The 19692-nt window shown below is 45.3% G+C and overlaps 1 protein-coding gene and 2 non-coding genes across 3 annotated transcripts; all 3 read left to right on the top strand.

Moving 5' to 3' along the window:
* Positions 1 to 9997: 9997 nt before the first annotated feature.
* Positions 9998 to 13418, top strand: LOC123397276 (DNA-binding protein EMBP-1-like). Its single transcript, XM_045091888.1, has 9 exons — positions 9998 to 10156; positions 10288 to 10404; positions 10530 to 10630; positions 10732 to 10789; positions 10887 to 10938; positions 11170 to 11405; positions 11890 to 11967; positions 12671 to 12796; positions 12900 to 13418. Exons 1-9 carry the CDS (start codon positions 9998 to 10000, stop codon positions 13020 to 13022), a joined length of 1050 nt encoding a protein of 349 aa, XP_044947823.1. The 3' UTR covers positions 13023 to 13418.
* A 934-nt stretch (positions 13419 to 14352) lies between these two features.
* Positions 14353 to 14513, top strand: LOC123400457. Its single transcript, XR_006610729.1, has one exon. It is a non-coding gene; the product is annotated as a U1 spliceosomal RNA (small nuclear RNA).
* Positions 14514 to 14953: 440 nt separating this feature from the next.
* Positions 14954 to 15114, top strand: LOC123400456. The gene has a single exon (XR_006610728.1). It is a non-coding gene; the product is annotated as a U1 spliceosomal RNA (small nuclear RNA).
* Positions 15115 to 19692: the final 4578 nt, after the last annotated feature.

The following is a 19692-nucleotide window of genomic DNA, read 5'->3' as shown; positions in this document are numbered from 1 at the left end:
GCCTTTGCACTACCAGGGGCCCAGCGGTAGTACCGCTGCAGCCAGCGGTAGTACCGCTAGCTGGCGGTAGTACCGCTGCAGTCAGCAGTAGTACCGCTGGAGTGCCAACGATAGTACCGCTGGAGTGCCAGCGGTAGTACCGCTGCAGCCAGCGGTAGTACCGCTGGAGCTCGGGCAGAGAGTGGGGGTAACGGTCTGATTCCTTCCCCCACTATATAAAGGGGGTCTTCTTCCCCCTTGGCCTTATCTATCCGTTGAGCTCTTGTTCTACCTCCATTGTTGACATTCTTAGAGCTTGATTACTCTCAATCCCTCCAATGATTCTTGCTTGTTCTTGAGGGAAAAGAGAGAGGAGATCTAGATCCACATCTCCACCAATCACTTTCTCCTCTATGTGAGGGGAACCCCTTGTATCCTGATCTTGGAGTTCTTTGTGAGCTCCTTGTTCTTCCTCTCATATTTCTCCATAGCTTTCGTTGTTGTGGAGGGATTTGAGTGCGAGGGACTTGACCACTTCGTGTGTTCTTGCCATTGCATTAGTTGCATCGGTTTGAGTTCTCCACGGTGATACGTGGAAGTGAAGTTTGAGAAGCTTATTACCTTTGGTACTTAGTACCCTAGATATTGTTCTTCGCGGATGCTTTGGCATCCTAGAAGCTTGATGGTGTCTCGGAGCTCAATCATTGTGGTGTGAAGCTCCGGGAAAGCGTTGGGGTCTCCAATTAGATTGTGGAGATTGCCCCGAGGAATTTGTACGGGTACCGGTAACCGCCCCCAAGGGTTGCCACGTGTACGAGTTCGGTGACCACCCCCAAGGTTTGCCATTTGTATGGGTTCGGTGACCGCCCTCAAGGGTCCCTTAGTGGAATCACGGCATCTTGCATTGTGCGAGGGCGTGAGGAGATTACGGTGGCCTTAGTGGCATCTTGGGGAGCATTGTGCCTCCACACCGCTCTAACGAAGATTAGCATCCGCAAGGGTGTGAACTTCGGGATACATCATCGTCTCCCCGTGCCTCGGTTATCTCTTACCCGAACCCTTTACTTATGCACTTTACTTTGTGATAGCCATATCGTCTCTTGTCATATATCTTGCTATCACTTAGTTGTTTATCTTACTTAGCATAAGTTATTGGTGCACATAGATGAGCCTAGTTGTTTGAGGTTTTGTGCTTGACATATTAAACGTTAGTTTTGTTCCGCATTTGTTCAAGCCTAAGCCTTAATTATTTTAAAGCGCCTATTCACCCCCCCCTCTAGGTGACATCCACGTCCTTTCACCTTCCCGGCACCCTGCCAGAGGGGACTTTAGAGGTGGAGGGCTTCTTCATCATCATCATCGCCCCTCCAATGACTCGTGAGTAGTTCACTTCAGACCTACGGGTCCGTAGTTAGTAGCTAGATGGCTTCCCCTCTCTCTTAGATCTTCAATACAAAGTTCTCCATGATCTTCATGGAGATCTATTCGATGTAATCTTCTTTAGCGGTGTGTTTGTCGAGATCCGATGAATTGTGGACTTGTGATCAGATTATCTATGATATATATTTGAGTCTTTGTTGATTTCTTATATGCATGATTTGATATCCTTGTAAGTCTCTCCGAGTCTTGAGTTTTGTTTGGCCAACTAGATCTATGATTCTTGCAATGGGAGAAGTGCTTGGTTTTGGGTTCTGCCATGTGGTGACCTTTCCCAGTGAAAGTAGGGGCAGCAAGGCACACATCAAGCAGTTGCCATCAAGGGTAAAAAGATGGGGGTTTTACCATTGGTTTGAGATTATCCCTCTACCTCATGTCATCTTGCTTAAGGCGTTACTCTGTTCTTATGGACTTAATACACTAGATGCATGCTGGATAGCGGTCGACGTGTGGAGTAATAGTAGTAGATGCAGAAAGTATCGGTCTACTTGTTTCGGACGTGATGCCTATAGAAATAATCATTGCATAGATATCGTCACGACTCTTCACAGTTCTATCAATTGCTCGACAGTAATTTGTTCACCCACCGTCTACTTGCTTTCATGAGAGAAGCCACTAGTAAACACTACGGTCCCCGGGTCTATTCACATCCATCGTTTACACCTCCGCTTTTACTTTGCTTTGTTACTTTGTTGCTTTGAGTTCTCACTTGGCAAACAATCTATAAGGGATTGACAACCCCTTCATAGCGTTGGGTGCAAGCTTTTGTGTTTGTGCAGGATCTTGAGATACTCTTCCGCCGGATTGATACCTTGGTTCTCAAACTGAGGGAAATACTTACCGTCGCTGTGCTACATCACCCTTTCCGCTTTGAGGGAACACCAACGCAAGGCTCCAAGGCCACGGGGTAAATCCTTTGCATACTTGCCTAGGAAGTCCCTTAAGGCGTAGCCGTAGCTGAAGGATTCCTGGTGCCGTCGACACAACTATTTCTGGCGTCGTTGCAAGGGATGCACAACAAACATCAATGTCTTCTCAAGATTCAGAGGAAGAGAGTTATGTGGCTGACTACCTTGCTAACCCCAAGGTCTATGGGGACTTGGAACCATATGGCTGGACCACTGATGAGGAAGAGGACTATGAGCCCAAGGGGAAGGAACAAACGAGTTCCGATGAAGACGAGGCTCCTCTACCTCAACCTGCAAACACCCATGTGGAGTTCAAGAAGTCAAGCCTCCCCAACTCCAGGAGGAAGCCTAAGACCATATTTATCCCTTCTCGTTTCTTGCAGGAGAGTAAGCAGGAGCTTTGACAAAGAGTGTTGAAGGTTGAGGAGGAAAATGATGATCTGAGGGAGCAGGACTTTTTGCTCAAGTGGAAATTAGACAAGCTCAAGACTGCTTCAACAACTCCACCACCATCACCGCCAAAGGAAGACAACTAAGCATTGATATGGGCAATCCCCTTGGCTTCTGCCAAGCTTGGGGGAGTTGCCCTGGCATCGTATCACCTTTATATCTTTTGCTTTTACCTTTGTTTTAGTTCTTTCCTTTTTAGTTTTTATTTCTTCTCTTAGAGGAATAAGTCTTTAGTTTTTAGTTTGAGTCTTTTGCTTTTGTCTCTCTCCCGATGTATTCGAGCTTACAAGCTATATAATAAAGAGTATCTTAGTCAAGGGCTTTGCTTTGTGCCATGATCAAAAGTATGAAAAGAATGATAGCATGAAAGATCATGAGACGATCTTATGGAAAGTGGTAACTTCACTTATGACATGTATGATGATTGAAACTTGTTGAGAATAAAACAACATAGACCTCAGTCATTGTTGCAATTAATAAGAAGTAATAAGGAAAGAGAGGTTCACATATAAATATATCATCTTAGAAACTTTTTACAATTGTGAGCACTCACCAAATTATTACATGCCTAGGAGTAGATGTTGGACAAGGAAGACAACATAATGAATTGTGTTTGCTTGGTTCCAAACAATGTTATATGATTAGAGATCCCTTAGCATGTGACGATTGCTTCCACCTCATATTACCCAAAACTCCCGCACCAAGTAGAGATACTACTTGTGCATCCATAAACCTCCAACCCAGTTTTGCCTTGAGAGTCCACCATACCTACCTATGCATTGAATAAGATCCTTCAAGTAAGTTGTCATCGGTGCAAGCAATAAAAATTGCTCTCTAATATGTATGATCTATTAGTGTGTGGAAAATAAACTTTGTACGAACCTGTGATGAGTAAGACATAAAAGCGACAGACTGCATAATAAAGTTCTTTATCACAGGAGGCAATATAAAGTGACGTTCCTCCACACTAAGAGGACACGCATTCAAACCTCCAAAGCGCATGACAACCTCTACTTCCCTCTACGAAGGGCCCATCTTGTACCTTTACTTTTTTCCCTTGTAAGAGTCATGGTGATCTTCACCAATTACCTATTTTGCCTCTGCCTTGTCTACCGTCACATGCTTGGGAAAGATCTATATTCACATGGTTGAGTACTTATGCTTTATTGTTGTTGACTTTACCCTTGAGGTAAATGGTTGGGAGGCAAAACTATAAGCCCCTATCTTCCTCTGTGTCCAGCTGAAACTTTGACACCATGAGTACCACGTGAGTTGTAACAATTGTGGAAAACAAGCGAGATGATTGAGTATGTGGGTTTGCCTTACAAGCTCTTATTTTACTCTTTTTGATGTTGTGATAAATTGCAATTGCTTCAATGACTATGGTTTATTGTTGGTTACTTCTCGGTAAGGTTTTTGTTTCATGCTTTGCCTTGTGAAGGAGTTGTTACTTTCCCATAAGAATATTTATGATGTATTGCTGTCCTATGTGTGATCATGATGCCCTCATGTTCGTATTATGTTTTATCGACACCTTCGTCCCTCAACATGTGGACATGTTTATGGAACTTGGTTTTCGCTTGAGGACAAGCGAGGTCTAAGCTTGGGGGAGTTGATACGTCCATTTTGCATCATGCTTTCATGTTGATATTTATTGCTTTTTGGGTTGTTATATTACTTGTGGTACCATATTTATGCCTTTCTCTCTTATTTTGCAAGGTTTATTTGAAGAGGGAGAATTCAGGCAGCTGAAATTCTGGACTGGAGAAGGAGCAAATCCTAGTCCACTATTCTGCACATCTCCAAATGCCCTAAAGAGTTAGATGGATTTTTTTGGGATTAAATAAAAAATACTGGGCGAAAGAACTACCGGAGGGGGGCTGCCAGGGCACCACAAGCCCTGAGACCGCTACCCCCCTGGTGGTGGAGTGGGGGCTTGTGGGCTCCCTGACGGCCCACTAGCCCCCCTCTTTTGCTATATGAAGCGTCTTGGTCCAGAAAAAAATCAGAGGGGAGCTTTTTCGTGGTTTCGCCGTCGCCACAAGGCGGAACTTGAGCAGATCCAATCTAGAGCTCCGGCAGGACGATCCTGCCGGGGAAACTTCCCTCCGGAGGGGGAAATCATCGCCATCGTCATCACCAACACTCCTCTCGTCGGAGGGGAGGCATCTTCATCAACATCTTCATCAGCACCATCTCCTCTCCAATCCCTAGTTCATCTCTTGTAACCAATCTTTGTCTCGCAACTCCGATTGGTACTTGTAAGGTTACTAGTAGTGTCGATTACTCTTTGTAGTTGATGCTAGTTGGATTATTTGGTGGAAGAGTTTATGTTCAGATCCTTGATGCTATTCATTACACCTATGATCATGATTATGATTATGCTTTGTGAGTAGTTACTTTTGTTCCTCAGGACATGGGATAAGTCATGCTGATAATAGTCATGTGAATTTGATATTCGTTCGGTATTTTGATATGCTATATGTTGTTTTTCCTCTAGTGGTGTTATGTGAACGTCGACTACATAACACTTCACCATATTTGGGCCTAGAGGAAGGCATTGGGAAGTAGTAAGTAGATGATGGGTTGCTGGAGTGACAGAAGCTTAAACCCCAGTCTATGCGTTGCTTCATGAGGGGCTGATTTGGATCCACTAGTTTAATGATATGGTTAGACTTTGTCTTAATTCTTATTTTGTAGTTGCGGATGCTTGCGAGAGAGGTTAATCATAAGTGGGATGCTTGTCCAAGTAAGGGCAGTACCCAAGTGCCGGTCCACCCACATATCAAACTATCAAAGTAACGAACGTGAATCATATGAACATGACGAAACTAGCATGACAGAAATTCCCGTGTGTCCTCGGGAGCGTTTTCCTCCTATAAGACTTTGATCAGGCTTATCCCTTGCTGCAAAAGGGATTGGGCCACCTGCTGCACCGTTGATACTACTTGTTACTTGTTACTTTTTGCTTGCTACGTTTCACCTCGCTACACCATCACTTGTTACCGCTACTTTCAGTGCTTGCAGTTATTACCTTGCTGAAATCCATTTATCAGAGCCTTCTGCTCCTCGTTGGGTTCGACACTCTTACTTATCGAAAGGACTACGATTGATCCCCTATACTTGTGGGTCATCAGACACCTTCGGAGATACCTGTAGAGCACCTTTATAGTCACCCAGTTACGTTTGCGACGTTTGATGCACACAAGGTATTCCTCCGGTGCCAGTGAGTTATATGATCTCATGGTCATAGGAACAAGTACTTGACACGAAGAAAACAATAGCAATAAAACGACACGATCAATATGCTACGTTCATAGTTTGGGTCTTGTCCATCACATGATTCTCCTAATGATGTGATCCCGTTATCAAGTGACAACACTTGCCTATGGCCAGGAAACCTTGACCATCTTTGATCAACGAACTAGTCAACTAGAGGCTCACTAGGGACAGTGTGTTGTCTATGTATCCACACATGTATTTGAGTTTCCAATCAATACAATTCTAGCATGGATAATAAACGATTATTGTGAACAAGGAAATATAATAATAACTAATTTATTATTGCCTCTAGGGCATATTTCCAACACACCCTCCAAAAGATAATAGATGCGGTAGTACGATGAACTCCTTGCTCTTGTCTTCAAAAGATACTGTCTTCGACACTCAATCACTCTCTCACAAATTTTCCATGGGTAGAAGAGATTGATTGGGTACAAAGCAATTTGGGGATGCCTGAGATCAAGTTTTGAATAGATGGATAGGAATATCTTGATCTCAACACATGAGTAGCTGGTTCTCTCTCATGAAAATGGACATGGCAAGTGTATGTGTGTTCTGAGTGCTTCCTATATGGATGAGAGGCGGTGGATGGGTATATATAGGCATCTCCCAAAATCCAACCGTTACAACATTATCGTCCAACTCGGTGAAACCGAAGGAAATCTCGGTGACACTGATTTGCATAAAATATGGCAACTTTTGAATTCTCGACAAGACCGATATAGGAATCTCGATGGTACCGATATGGTGACCTAGGGCAGTTTCCAAATCTCGGTGAGGCCGATTCCAAGACTCAGATTTTCTGATTCTTGAAAACTACTAACCAGAAAGTTGGTCACTAGTTTTCGATGGCACCGAATGGAATGTTAAGTGGTACCAAGATTCTAGATTTGGCAAATGTTCTGTCTGTGGACAAATCGGTAGGGCCAAGTGGAAAATACTGGGGGCACCGATTTTGATGTTTGGGCTTTTGGACCGAGAATTTTGTGGGAGAATAGTTGAGTATTTTTGGTGGTTATCTCTAAGCACTTGAGCAACCAATTCATAGTAGATACCTCACCCCATTTTAGTAGTATTGGCTTTCCTATGGACTCAAATGTGATTTCTCACAAATATATAATGTAGAGTCTTGTAGCATGAAGCTTGTCCAATCCTATTCATTTCCTTGCATCATGGAGTTCTCCTCACAATCGTTAGCCGGTCCTCTTTGTGGACTAAACATGAAATATACTAGGTAAAAGTGTTAGTCCAAAAGGCAATGTATGTTGTAATGAATTATCAAAACCAAAAAGGGAGCATATTTGCTTTCAATCTCCCCCCTTTTGGTAATTGATGACAACATACAATCAACACTTCAAATAGATATGGGCATAAGAATATGACAGCTTTGAAAGAAACATGACTAAAACAAGCCCCCTAAATGTGTGCAATCCCCTTTTAAGAGATGTTTGCTTTCAACTGCAAGAGCACACACATAGTAAAAGGGACAAGACAAGTCATGTGAATCTTGGCTATATGCATCAAACATGTGAGATTGGAAGGTTTCCATGTTCAAGCCTCCGCCCTTGTTCACTATTTGTAGGAAGTGCGTCCAATCTACTGGGCCATTTGGTTTGCCTTGTCATCTTTTGCCATCTTTTCTCAATTTGGACACTATATGCATATTAATCAAACAACTAAATTAAAAAATACTAAACATGACCAGACAAATAAGGCGCATAGTTTTACATCATAATAAATAAAAAACCTCATTGTCTACAACCAGATGAATTTAAATTATACAAAATACACCGAAAGAAGAAGAAGCGGATACATGTATTGGTTGTTTGATATGTGAGTCCACATATACTTAACCAAATCATTCTGAAGTTGAATGTGAGTTGTTCAATCGTGCATTTTCTGATGGATTTGGGTGAACCGTGCAAACGTTATCGCTCCATACTCAGGCTCATCATTTTCATCCCTGAAAATCCCACCCTTGGTCAAAGAAGTTGTCATCATGCTCGTCCTTTATTATGATCATGTCGTGCATGATAACACATGAGTTATCACCTCCCACATCCTTTGTTGGCTCCATGTTCTAGCAAGGTGTCGGAGAGTAGCCCATTGAGATTGAGTCAAGCAAAAGCATGCTCCACATCCTTACTAGGATTCTCTTGTTCTTTGGCAAACCTAGCCTCTTCTCTCCTACGGGATAGGAGATTGTCTTAACAATCATAGGCCTGAGAGATATCATCAGCTAGGTAGTATCTCTTTATGTATTAGTGACCATTGATCTCAGAGTTGACCTTAACATCGGAGAATGATGAAGCACGTTGATGTCATTGTGAGAACCTGCCATGTCGAAAAAAGAGTGCCGATTCAAGATATCTTGCGATGCCACGGCTTCGAGTATGACTATGCAAGCTGTAACATGTCCCTTATATTGCACATACCAAGCAAATAAAAAGTTCATCCACTTCTAGTGCATGCAATCTATGCTTCTAAGCATTTCCGAAAAGCATCTCGATTCTTTATCGCTAACAACTGATGTGCAACTGCAACATCTGGTTTTCTCAAGTACTCGGGGCCAAACACGCAACCACAACTTTGGAGATCTTGCACAATGTCGCAAGGCATGTGGACTCACTCATGCGGACATGCTCATTCACAACGTCACCGGGATTTTCGTATGTAATACATCTCTAATAAGAGGAGAGGAGAAGTCAACCTTTTAGATGGCATCATACTTGCATTTGAAGCAATCATCATACGCCACCATTCCCTCCCGAATATGGTTGCACACATGTCTCGCCATCCAGAAGCGTCACCGGAAAAGCGTGGGAGGGAATAGGGGGTCATTGAACTGGATTTAATCATTGTAGAGTAGGCAATGTTCACTCTCTCTTTTATGATTTGACCCGGAGCATGGCTCAGGATCGATCCTCTAAACCTTGGCCGTTGCCTAGCAATGTGCTCGTTGACGACCAAATTAGCTATCATAGTATCATCATCATCATCATCGTCGGACGTTTCTTAGGAACATGAACATGTGAAGTTGTTATAAAAAACTCACCCGGGTTGTCCACATGATAAAACTATACCTCGACTGAGTCGGGCAAACAACTGAGCACCTTACGGGCGATGACGGGGGTGGGGCGGTGATGAGTCGTGGCAGGTGATTGGAGCCCTTTTTGACCCGTCCACGGAGCCAAAGGCAACAAGATTGTCCAACCCTGCGTCCACGAGCGATGACCTTGTGGGTAGCGATGGGCTACCGGATGTGGCCGAGGAGTAGACGGGCCGTGGAAGCATCGACCACTGCGACGACACAAGCGGGCGGTGGTGGATGCAGCAAAAGGTGGTGGTGTCGATGGATGTGATGAAAAGCTGGGGCAGTGGCACATAGTGTGAAAGTGAGGGGGGGGGGGGAGGGGGCGACGATGATGATGGCAAAGAGGATGGGGTGACTTGTGTGCTATAGACCGTCATGACATGTAAGGATGCGAGAGTCATCCGTTGTGTGTTTGCGATGATGCAGAACCTTACCTAAATTTGGGCGAGAAATAGGTTTAAATGGTTGGGTTGTATGCGACGAGACGAAACGGGACCTTGACGTAATTTTTGGTTACGTCGCGCCTTGATAGCCCAATTTGCTTTGAACCGTCGTAGTCGGAAGAAATTTTGAACCGGACTTGAACCCAGGCCACCGCCAACCGCGTGACACCTTCACCGACACGTGGGCACCTCACGCCGCCCCCCGGCTCACGCGTCCCTCTGGCCACCTCACCGCTCCGCCCGAAGCGACCAGAAAGGGACCAGTACCCGAGCCAAGCGGCGAGCCGGCGAGCCACCGCCCCCCCGCTCCCCCTCGCCCCCGCGCGCGGTATCCTCCCCTCCCTCCACCCCACCCCGCGGCCGCAGCGCCCCACAGATCGACCCCTCGCGACCGAGCGCGCGCCATGGCGTCCTCCTCCTCCGCTACGTCCGGCGACGACCGGCCGCCGGCCGGCGGGACCCCCGCGCAGGCGCACGCGGAGTGGGCCGCCTCGATGCACGCGTACTACGCGGCCGCCGCCGGCCACCCCTACGCCGCGTGGCCGGTGCCCCCGCAGGCCCAGGTACGCGATCCTCCTCTCCTAAAGCCGCTCCGTGGCCGCAGACTCGCCGTCGCGGCGCGGGGCTGGCGGTGGCGTGCCTTTCAGTTCTGATCGTGTGTTTTTCTTCTTGCCTCTCTCGCGGCGGGACGTAGCAGCACGGCCTGGTGGCGGCCGGGCCGGGGGCGGCGTACGGCGCGCCGGTGCCGTTCCCCATGTACCACCACCCCGCGGCGGCGTACTACGCGCACGCGCACGCCTCCATGGCCGCGGTAAATGCCCAGCTCCCCTCCCTCGTTTATTTCCATTTTCTGGTGATGAGAATTTGACCTGGGCGTACGTGCTTGTGCGGCTGTGTGCGAAATTAATTGTCTGCCGCGTTCTGCTCTGTGTGCAGGGGGTGCCTTACATGGCCGGCGAGTCCGCGTCGGCGGCAGGGAAGAGGGTAGGGAAGACACGGCGTGTCCCTTCCGGCGAGATCAACTCCAGTTCCGGGAGGTACGGCGTGGTTTCTGTTGTGCTCGCATGTGTGCGGCGTGCTCTTGTTTGTCTGATGTCCGGGTGGCCTCAACTAAAATCAACTGACATGGCTTGCACAGTGGCGATGCCGGGAGCCAGGGGTCATCGGAGAAGGGAGACGCGGGCGCCAATCAGAAGGTGCCTCGTTTGGCATTGTCTGAATTCTGCTTTTCTAGCAGTCTTTGATTGTTTTGGTTGATTCATGATTTCACATGTGCTTATGCTATCTGTCCAGGGCTCATCATCATCCGCGAAGAGAAGAAAGTCCGGAGCTACAAATACAGAAGGTGGGTTATCACAAATCATAATTTTTGGTTACAAGGTATATGATGGGTTAGTTTGAAAAGATGATGACAGGACAATGTCACACTTCGTTGTAAGGTAGAAGTGGGCTTGAATTAGAGTCGTTGTGTCGGTTCGCATCCTTGTGGGGGCACGATTGCACCCTAAGAGAGTACTGTGAGGGAGTAATTTGTCTAGTTTGGTAGTATGTGAGAATGACAGTCGGCACTTTTCAGGTGAGCCATCTCAGGCTGCCACAGTGCAGAATGCTGTAACCGAGTCACCAGTGGAAGTCAAGGACAGGTGTGCATCCAAACTGTTGGTTTTGGCACCTGGGAGGGCGGCACTCACCACTCCTGCACCAAACTTGAATAGTGGGATTGATCCCTTGAGCGCTTCTCCATCCTCCTTAGGACAGGGGGAGGTGAATGCCGCAGCTTCTTCCCAGAGTAACGCTTCGCTGTCTCAGATGGTATAGTTTTCCTTTATGAGTTCTTTTCTTTAAAGGAAGATTTTTGTTGCTTCCTGGCTTCCAGCCTCTGCACTGTCATGATTTTTTTAGAGCATGGTAAATTGGTAATTGTCATGACTGATCTGTTTTCCTCTCGTTTGGAAAATATGATAGTGCATTTACTTGTGACTCGGTTTTGCTGTCAGAAAATATGAATAGTGCATTACTTGTGACTCTATAAGAACGTGGTGACAAATACTAGCATGTAAATGTTGTTCAAATTGCATCTTATATGATTATAACAACCATACTCTTGAGGCCATGACGGGCAATCAATCTCTAATATATTACCGAAGCAGCACCTAAGTCAGAAATTTTATGCCTGCGAATACCATTGGTTATTAAATACGTATGAATCTATAGCTGCTGGTCACCTGTGACCACCTGGATGTCAGCGCTAATGAATTTTTGCAATGTTCTGCAAGATTTGACTTTGTTTCTGTAGGATGAACGGGAACTGAAGAGGGAGAGAAGGAAACAATCCAACAGAGAGTCTGCAAGGAGATCAAGATTACGCAAACAGGTACTGTCAGTACTAAAGACGAACAATCTCAAGTGGGAATGTGGAAAAAAAAATTACACAATGTTTTGTACTTTCCTGCACTTGTTTATTCCTGGTGAGTGTGTGGCACTAGAAGTAGAGAAATGATAGGTATAAAATTTACATTAAACAGAATGCACGTTTGACTGTTAAGTTAGGTTCGCACAAGGATCTCTGTGCATGAGAATGCTCCAGATAGGTTATGCTGGACATAATGTCTGAAACAGTCACCGCCGGCCTAATGGCCTGGTCATCTTGGAAGTATTTCTCTCGCTTTTGTTGCTAACATAAGATTACCCAGTTTTTATTGTTTCAGAAATTTAAGCGATGACTTTGTAGGGAAGTATGCAATCTCTAAAAGTTTTGCCCAACTGGGATAATCTCAGGCTTCCAGAAGTTTAATTAGAATATACTTTCTACTGCTTCTTGAGCAATGCTGCCTAATATACTTGATTTGTTTTAACTAGACTTGATTAAAGTAAGGATGTTTAGTTTAGTGTCCCTATGAGCTATGACCCGCATGATGCTAAAATTATCTTCTGGGGATAATATATCTGACATTCTGGGGATAATATATCAATTTTCTGGGCCAGCAAATGGAATAACTAATGGTTATTCAGTGGTATAAAACTTCACCGTTGAAACAGTATACTAATTGATCTTGATTTCTTCTTATGCTACCTAGCAAGAATGCGAAGAGCTAGCCCAGAAGGTAAGTGAGCTGACAGCTGCGAACGGCACGCTCAGATCAGAACTCGACCAGCTCAAGGAGGACTGCAAAACCATGGAAGTGGAAAATAAACAGCTGATGGTGAGTGCCACACCCCTCTCTAGACATGCCCTTGATGGCAAAGTTATTTTCATAACTCAATCTTGCTGCTTTCTGTAACCAAGTACTTTTCTGATTAGTGCAGGGTAAAATACTAGGTCATGATGATAAAATGCAGCAGTCAGAGGGCCCTAGCGTTGTGACCACCTTGAGCATCCAGGTCGAACCGTCCGAGCCGCATCATGGCGGAGACGGCAAAGCTACATAAGAATGCTCAACAGCGACAACGAGGGGCTGGATCTGAGTGCCAACCATGAAGTAGAAGTCGAGAAGATTGGTGGAGTTTCCTATTATCTAACCCCGCCATGGCCCGATAGCGTTTCACCCCCTTTTGAAGCTCCATAATCATACTTGGTTATGGTCTTAGTCATGGCTGGTCAGTGAGTTGTTTGTGAAACAAGGTGTAGATAAATGTATGATAGATTACTATATTTGTTGTTATATTTTAGTGTGCTACAAGAAGTGACATCAGGACGGTATAAGACAAGAAGAGCTCTTGCTGGTATGGTAGTGATACCATGAGCTTTGTTAGTGGTTTAAGTACATGTTAAAACTGTAATAGATTGTACTGCAAAACTAGGAGTAAAATTCTACTTTCTTTGGATGCGGCGAGGGTGTCTCTCTAAGCACGGGCTTATCGGTGACGCCCGGCTGGGCCGGAGGTAGGGTCGGAAACGGACCGGACAGTGCTCTTACCATTTCTATATCTCAAAACAAATATGGATACTTATGTTATAAAATATGAATGTGGCTCAAAACAAATATGGATACTTATGTTGTCAAATATGAATGTGGATCGAATACAGATACATATCAGATGTTTGCTCAATTCAAAACGGTTATGAATAATAGCAAGTTAAAAGAAATAAGCCAGTAGATATATGATACTAAGTTTACTCATACAACAAAATAATTTTGACAATTTATTATGCTTTTTTATGTTTGATAACTGGCATATTGGGGCTATAATTGCTTAATTAGCTTCCATAATTTTATTCAGATACGGATGTATCTAATCACATATCCATATTTGTGTCAAAAACCCGTGCCGTATTTGTATTTGAAAAATAAATTCAGATATCTTTTGTCTTGGTCGTTTCAACGCGTGGCTACACATTATACCCATTGCCCTGTAGATAATTACTTTTAGCTTACCTTTTTTTTGTAGCAAAACTTTAAGCTTAGCTCCATGAAGAAAATCACAACGACGAATCTAAACTACCACTAACAGATTACACGATAAGAACCCTTCCACTTTTTTTTTTTTGAAGAAGGGGAGGACACGAGAAGGAGGCTCGTAGCAATACACTGGCACAAAGCTGCTACGGCCCATACGCTTGTCTCTCTTTCGTCCTTCGTTCAGGCCCATATACACACCAAAGGCAAGCCCGCTGAAACGAACCTCCCAGACCACGTGCCTCTTCACGCCCGGTGCTGCTGCTGCTGCCGTGCTTTGAGTTTTAGTCCCACCTTGCCTGGCCGAGGGGAATCGAGCGGGAGCTCTGGGTATAAGAGGAGGGCGAGGTGCAACGTTCTCCTCACTTACCTGGACGGGGTCGACAGGCGATCAACAAGGCCTGTGGCCTGGGTCAATGGCCCACATTGTACTTGGTGGGTGCGTTGGCCCATCATCTTCCCAAGTGGGAGAGTGAACGTCATAATTTATGCTAAAGGGGGTACGCGTTCGCGCGGCCCCTGCCAATCCTTTGAATTTAAATCTTAGTCCCTTGGCTTGGCTTCTATGTATGAGTAAACTCTTCCAAAAGAAAGGAATGAAGACAATTTAAATGCAAATGAGTTTATTTATATTTTCCTGCATTTTTTTGTTGAATTTTCATGTAGCTATCTCTTTGTAGAGAGGAAACGATTGACATGGCTCATTCTTTCTTGTAGTGGTGAGCAACACTGCACAGCAAGAGCATAAAAACTGGTATGGCTCTCAAGTCCCACGTCTACCTCCTGTGTCTAGGCCAGATAGATCAAACGCCAGCCCACTAAAGCCTGAAGTTAATCGCGCGCCACCGGCGACTGACTCCCGTCACGTGACGCCTGGTGCTGCTGCCGCGCTTCGGTTTTTAGTCCCACCTCGCCTGGCCGAGGGGAATCGGGTGGGAGCGCTGGGTATAAGATACGTCCTCCTTACTTACCTGGACGGGGTCGACGGGCGATCAACAAGGCCCGTGGCCTGGGTCAATGGCCCACATTGCACTTGGTGGGTGCGTTGGCCCATCATCTCCCCAAGTGGGAGAGTAAACGTCGTAATTTGTGCTAGAGGGGGTACGCGTTCGCGCGGCCCCTGCCTATCCTTTGAAATTAAATCTTGGTCCCTGCCTTGGCGTGCATGTCGACTTTGTTTTTGTAATCCGGTCCTTGGTCTGGTTCAGTTCCCTGAGCAGAGTTAAATCGATGTACAAACCGAGCTGATTACCCATCCCAGCTGCCACAGGAGTAAATCGACAGTTTTGGTGTTACTTTTGCACGCTTCTGTTCTAGTACTATTCATTAAGACAAACTGACAAAGCACCTGCAGAAAGCATCTACGCTAAAATTTGGTCAATGCATGGGCAGACCTTCCATCTGTTGAGAAGTGTTGGGATGCTAACGGACTCACCATCGACACACACAAAAAGGCTTTCAAATCTCTAAAGATGCTTGGGTAATTTGGAATAAGAGAAATGCTAGGGTATTTTAAAACAAGGCATCTTTGCCTACCCACGTTGTTGCTTCCATTAAGGCAGAGGTACAATTATGAATAAAAGTTGGAGCTAAGTTTTTTGGGAACATTATCCCAGGAGGATAATTATTTTTATCTTCTATTTGACATGTGTGGCCATGTAACCAAAAATCCATACTATTCTCTTCTTAATTAATCCGACGAGGCAAATCTTTTGCCTCCGTTTTTTTTAAAAAAAATTGGTCAATGCAGCCTACTCCCTCCGTTCCTAAATATAAGTCATATGGATGTATATAGACATATTTCGGAGTATAAATTTATTTATTTTGCTCTGTATGTAGACATTTAGTGAAATATTTTAAAAGACTTATATTTAGGTACGGAGGGAGTAGAAGCTTAAAACTTGTCACTCATGGAGTAGCTTCGACCGAGTGTTGTGGGCTACTGCACCAAAGCGTTCTGCATTATAGTATACAAAAACAAGTTAATGATTTACTTTTTTGTGAACAAGATATGCGAAGCGGATAAAAATTGTAATGATAAATAACAGTTATGCCAGCCTATAATGCCTCTGTTGCTCTAGCACCTACAGTTTATGATTGCAACAAACTGTTCACGGGGAATTGGCTAAACGACCATGAAACACTTAGTAGCCCATAAAAATAGAGTAGAACATAAACATGCGCTCTCTATGATTTGGAGAAGTCTAGTAGCCTTTCTATATGAACCATAATATAAAACGGTACCATACACTCCTTCACAATAGGTATTTTCTTCCTTCCACAAGAGTCTTTTCCGATAGCGCAATCTAAAAGATAACTATGTGGAAAATGCCCAAAGTAAATATTTTGGCAGCACTATAGGAAGAAATGATTTGAAAGAGAGGGTTGTGGTGAACTCGATATTAACTTGCTCCCATTAATCAAACTTGTCTATCGTGGTCTTTATTGTCCTTTATTCATGCTTGCTTTGACACTGTTATGTCAAAGTGATGCTTATTTATGTTAACATGGCTCATGTTTGTAAGATCAGGTAGAATTTTTGGTATTTTTGTTGCATTAACTATTGTTTGGCTCCCGTAGTAACACACGGAAAATTACCTAGTGCAGATAAAAAAACAAATATATTTTTCATCTCTCAACTAATTTTTGGTGTGGAATTCACACTCAACTTCGAGAGATCATACTAAAATGTCAGAGGTTGACGATATTAAAATAATACTCATTTGTTAAGAAATGCACATTCGCAATTGTGACACATAGGGTAAGTACAACTTTACTTTGGAATAGTGTTCGTGTCCTGCTCCTCCTCCCTCGCTGCTGCCCAAGGGTGTGGCCATATTTGACTCAGGAGATCGCATCTGACCCTCCCAGTCGCTCCCGTGGGCGACCGGGAGGGCTCCCCAGCCGCCACCTCCAGCAGCCTCCTCTCCCTCCCTCCACCCTCACCGTCGCCTAAGGACGCGGTCGGGCAAAGCCTGGTCAGCGTATGCGGCGGCGGGATTTCCCTTCTCCTCGTTCGATGTCGTGCGGCGCGGGTCGACGGCTTCGGCGATGGCGTCATGCGGATCCAAGGCACGGCGGCGCAGCAGCTCCCGGCGGCGGCGCGTGGCGGCGCGGGTGGAGATTGGCTGGGCGTGGCGTGCCGGTCGGCTGGACGTGGCTGGTGGCGATGGCAGCGTTCAGCCCGGATCCGGTCTTGGCGGTGGCGACGACGACGGCTAACCCGGATCCGACCATGGTGGTGGTGGCGTCCCCTCCGCAGGGGATGACGAGCCAGGTGGTGGGTCTTTGTGGCGGCACTGGTGACAGCGGATCTTGGAATCCCGTGACTGGGCTCGTCGCAGGATTCGGTACTAGCTGCGAGTTGGGGAGACATAGTTGCCGGTGAAAACCGAGCGGACGGCGGACGATGGCGGCGTTGTGCGCCGTTACCTTGATGAAGGCTTCGTCCTGTAACTACCGTCGATCCACTCGTGCTGCTTCAGGGGAAACCCTAGGATATGGTTTCCCAGATCGGACGATGGCGGCATTGCGGTGTGATACGTCCATTTTGCATCATGTTTTCATGTTGATATATTTATCGCTTCTTTGGCTGTTATTTCACTTCACGGTACAATTCTTATGCTTTTTCTCTCTTATTTTGCAAGGTTTACATGAAGAGGGAGAATACCGGCAAGTGGAATTCGGGCCTGAAAGTGGAGCAAAGTTGAGATACCTATTCTGCACAACTCCAAATGCCGTAAAAATTAACGAGGAATTTTTTCCCGATTTATCAAAAATATTGGGCCGAAGAAGTGCCAGAGGGGCACCAGGGGGTGCCCACAAGCCTGCACGACGCGGCCACCCCCCAGGCCGCGCCATGGGGCTTGTGGGCAGCCCACTGGCCCACTTGCTCCCCTCTTTTGCTATATGAAGGGTTTCGTCCAGGAAAAAATCAAGGAGGAGCTTTTTCGTGGTTTCGCCGCCGCCACGAGGCGGAACTTGAGCAGAACCAATCTAGAGCTTCGGCAGGACGATCCTGGCGGGGAAACTTCCCTCCCGGAGGGGGAAATCGTTGCCATCGTCATCACCAACACTCCTCTCATCGGAGAGGACTCGTCACCATCAACATCTCCATCAGCACCATCTCATCTCCAAACCCTAGTTCATCTCTTGTAACCAATCTCCGTCTACCGACTCCGATTGGTACTTGTAAGGTTGATAGTAGTGTTGATTACTCTTTGTGGTTGATGCTAGTTAGATTACTTGGTGGAAGAGTTTATATTCAGATCCTTGATGCTACTCATTACCTCTCTGATCATGAATATGATTATGCTTTGTGAGTAGTTACTTTTGTTCCTGAGGACATGGGATAAGTCATGCTAATAGTAGTCATGTGAATTTGGCATTCGTTCGGTATTTTGATATGTTGTATGTTGTTTTTCCTCTAGTGGTGTTATGTGAACGTCGACTACATAACACTTCACCATTATTTGGGCCTAGAGGAAGGCATTGGGAAGTAGTAAGTAGATGATGGGTTGCTAGAGTGACAGAAGCTTAAACCCCAGTTTATGCGTTGCTTCGTAAGGGGCTGATTTGGATCCATTAGTTTAATGCTATTGTTAGACTTTGTCTTAATTCTTCTTTCGTAGTTGCGGCTGCTTGCGAGAGGGGTTAATCATAAGTGGGATGCTTGTCCAAGTAAGGGTAGTACCCAAGCACCGGTCCACCCACATATCAAACTATCAAAGTAACGAACGCGAATCATATGAACATGATGAAACTAGCATGACAGAAATTCCCGTGTGTCCTCGGGAGCGTTTTTCCTCCTATAAGACTTTGTACAGGCTTGTCCCTTCCTACAAAAGGGATTGGACCACTTGTTGCACCGTTGCTTCTTTTGTTACTTGTTGCTTGCTACGAATTATCTCACCACACAATCACTTGTCACCGATAATTTCAGTGCTTGCAGATATTTCCTTGCTGAAAACCACTTGTCAGATCCTTCTGCTCCTCGTTGGGTTCGACACTCTTACTTATCGAAAGGACTACGATTGATCCCCTATACTTGTGGGTCATCAAGACTCTTTTCTGACGCCGTTGCCGGGGAGTGAAGCGCCTTTGGTAAGTGGAACTTGGTAAGGAAACATTCACATAGTGTGCTGAAGTTTATTGTCACTTGTCACTATGGATACTAATGCTTTGAGGGGCTTGTTTGGGGTATATTCACCTCGAACGGAAGCACAAATAGTTGCTCCTCAACCTGCTGCACCTACTAAAAATATTTTCTTTGAATTTCCTTCGGGTATGCTTGAGAAACTGCTGACTAATCCTTCTACAGGAGATGGAACATCACATCCAGACTTGCATCTAATCTATGTAGATGAAGTTTGTGGTTTATTTAAGCTTGCAGGTGTGCCCGAGGATGAGGTCAAGAAGAAGGTCTTTCCTTTATCTTTGAAGGATAAGGCGTTGAAATGGTATAGGCTATGTGATGGTACTGGATCATGGGACTACAATCGGTTGAAATTGGAATTTCATCAAAAGTTTTATCCTATGCATTTAGTACATCGTGATCGAAATTATATTTATAATTTTTGGCCTCGTGACAGATAAAGCATCGCTCAAGCTTGGGGGAGGCTTAAATCAATGCTATATTCATGCCCCAATCATGAGCTCTCAAGAGAAATTATCATTCAGAACTTCTATGCTCGGCTTTCTCA

This window comes from Hordeum vulgare, chromosome 5H (genome assembly GCF_904849725.1).
Source record: "Hordeum vulgare subsp. vulgare chromosome 5H, MorexV3_pseudomolecules_assembly, whole genome shotgun sequence".
Classification (NCBI taxonomy): domain Eukaryota; kingdom Viridiplantae; phylum Streptophyta; class Magnoliopsida; order Poales; family Poaceae; genus Hordeum; species Hordeum vulgare.
This window is presented reverse-complemented; position numbering and strand designations above follow the sequence as displayed.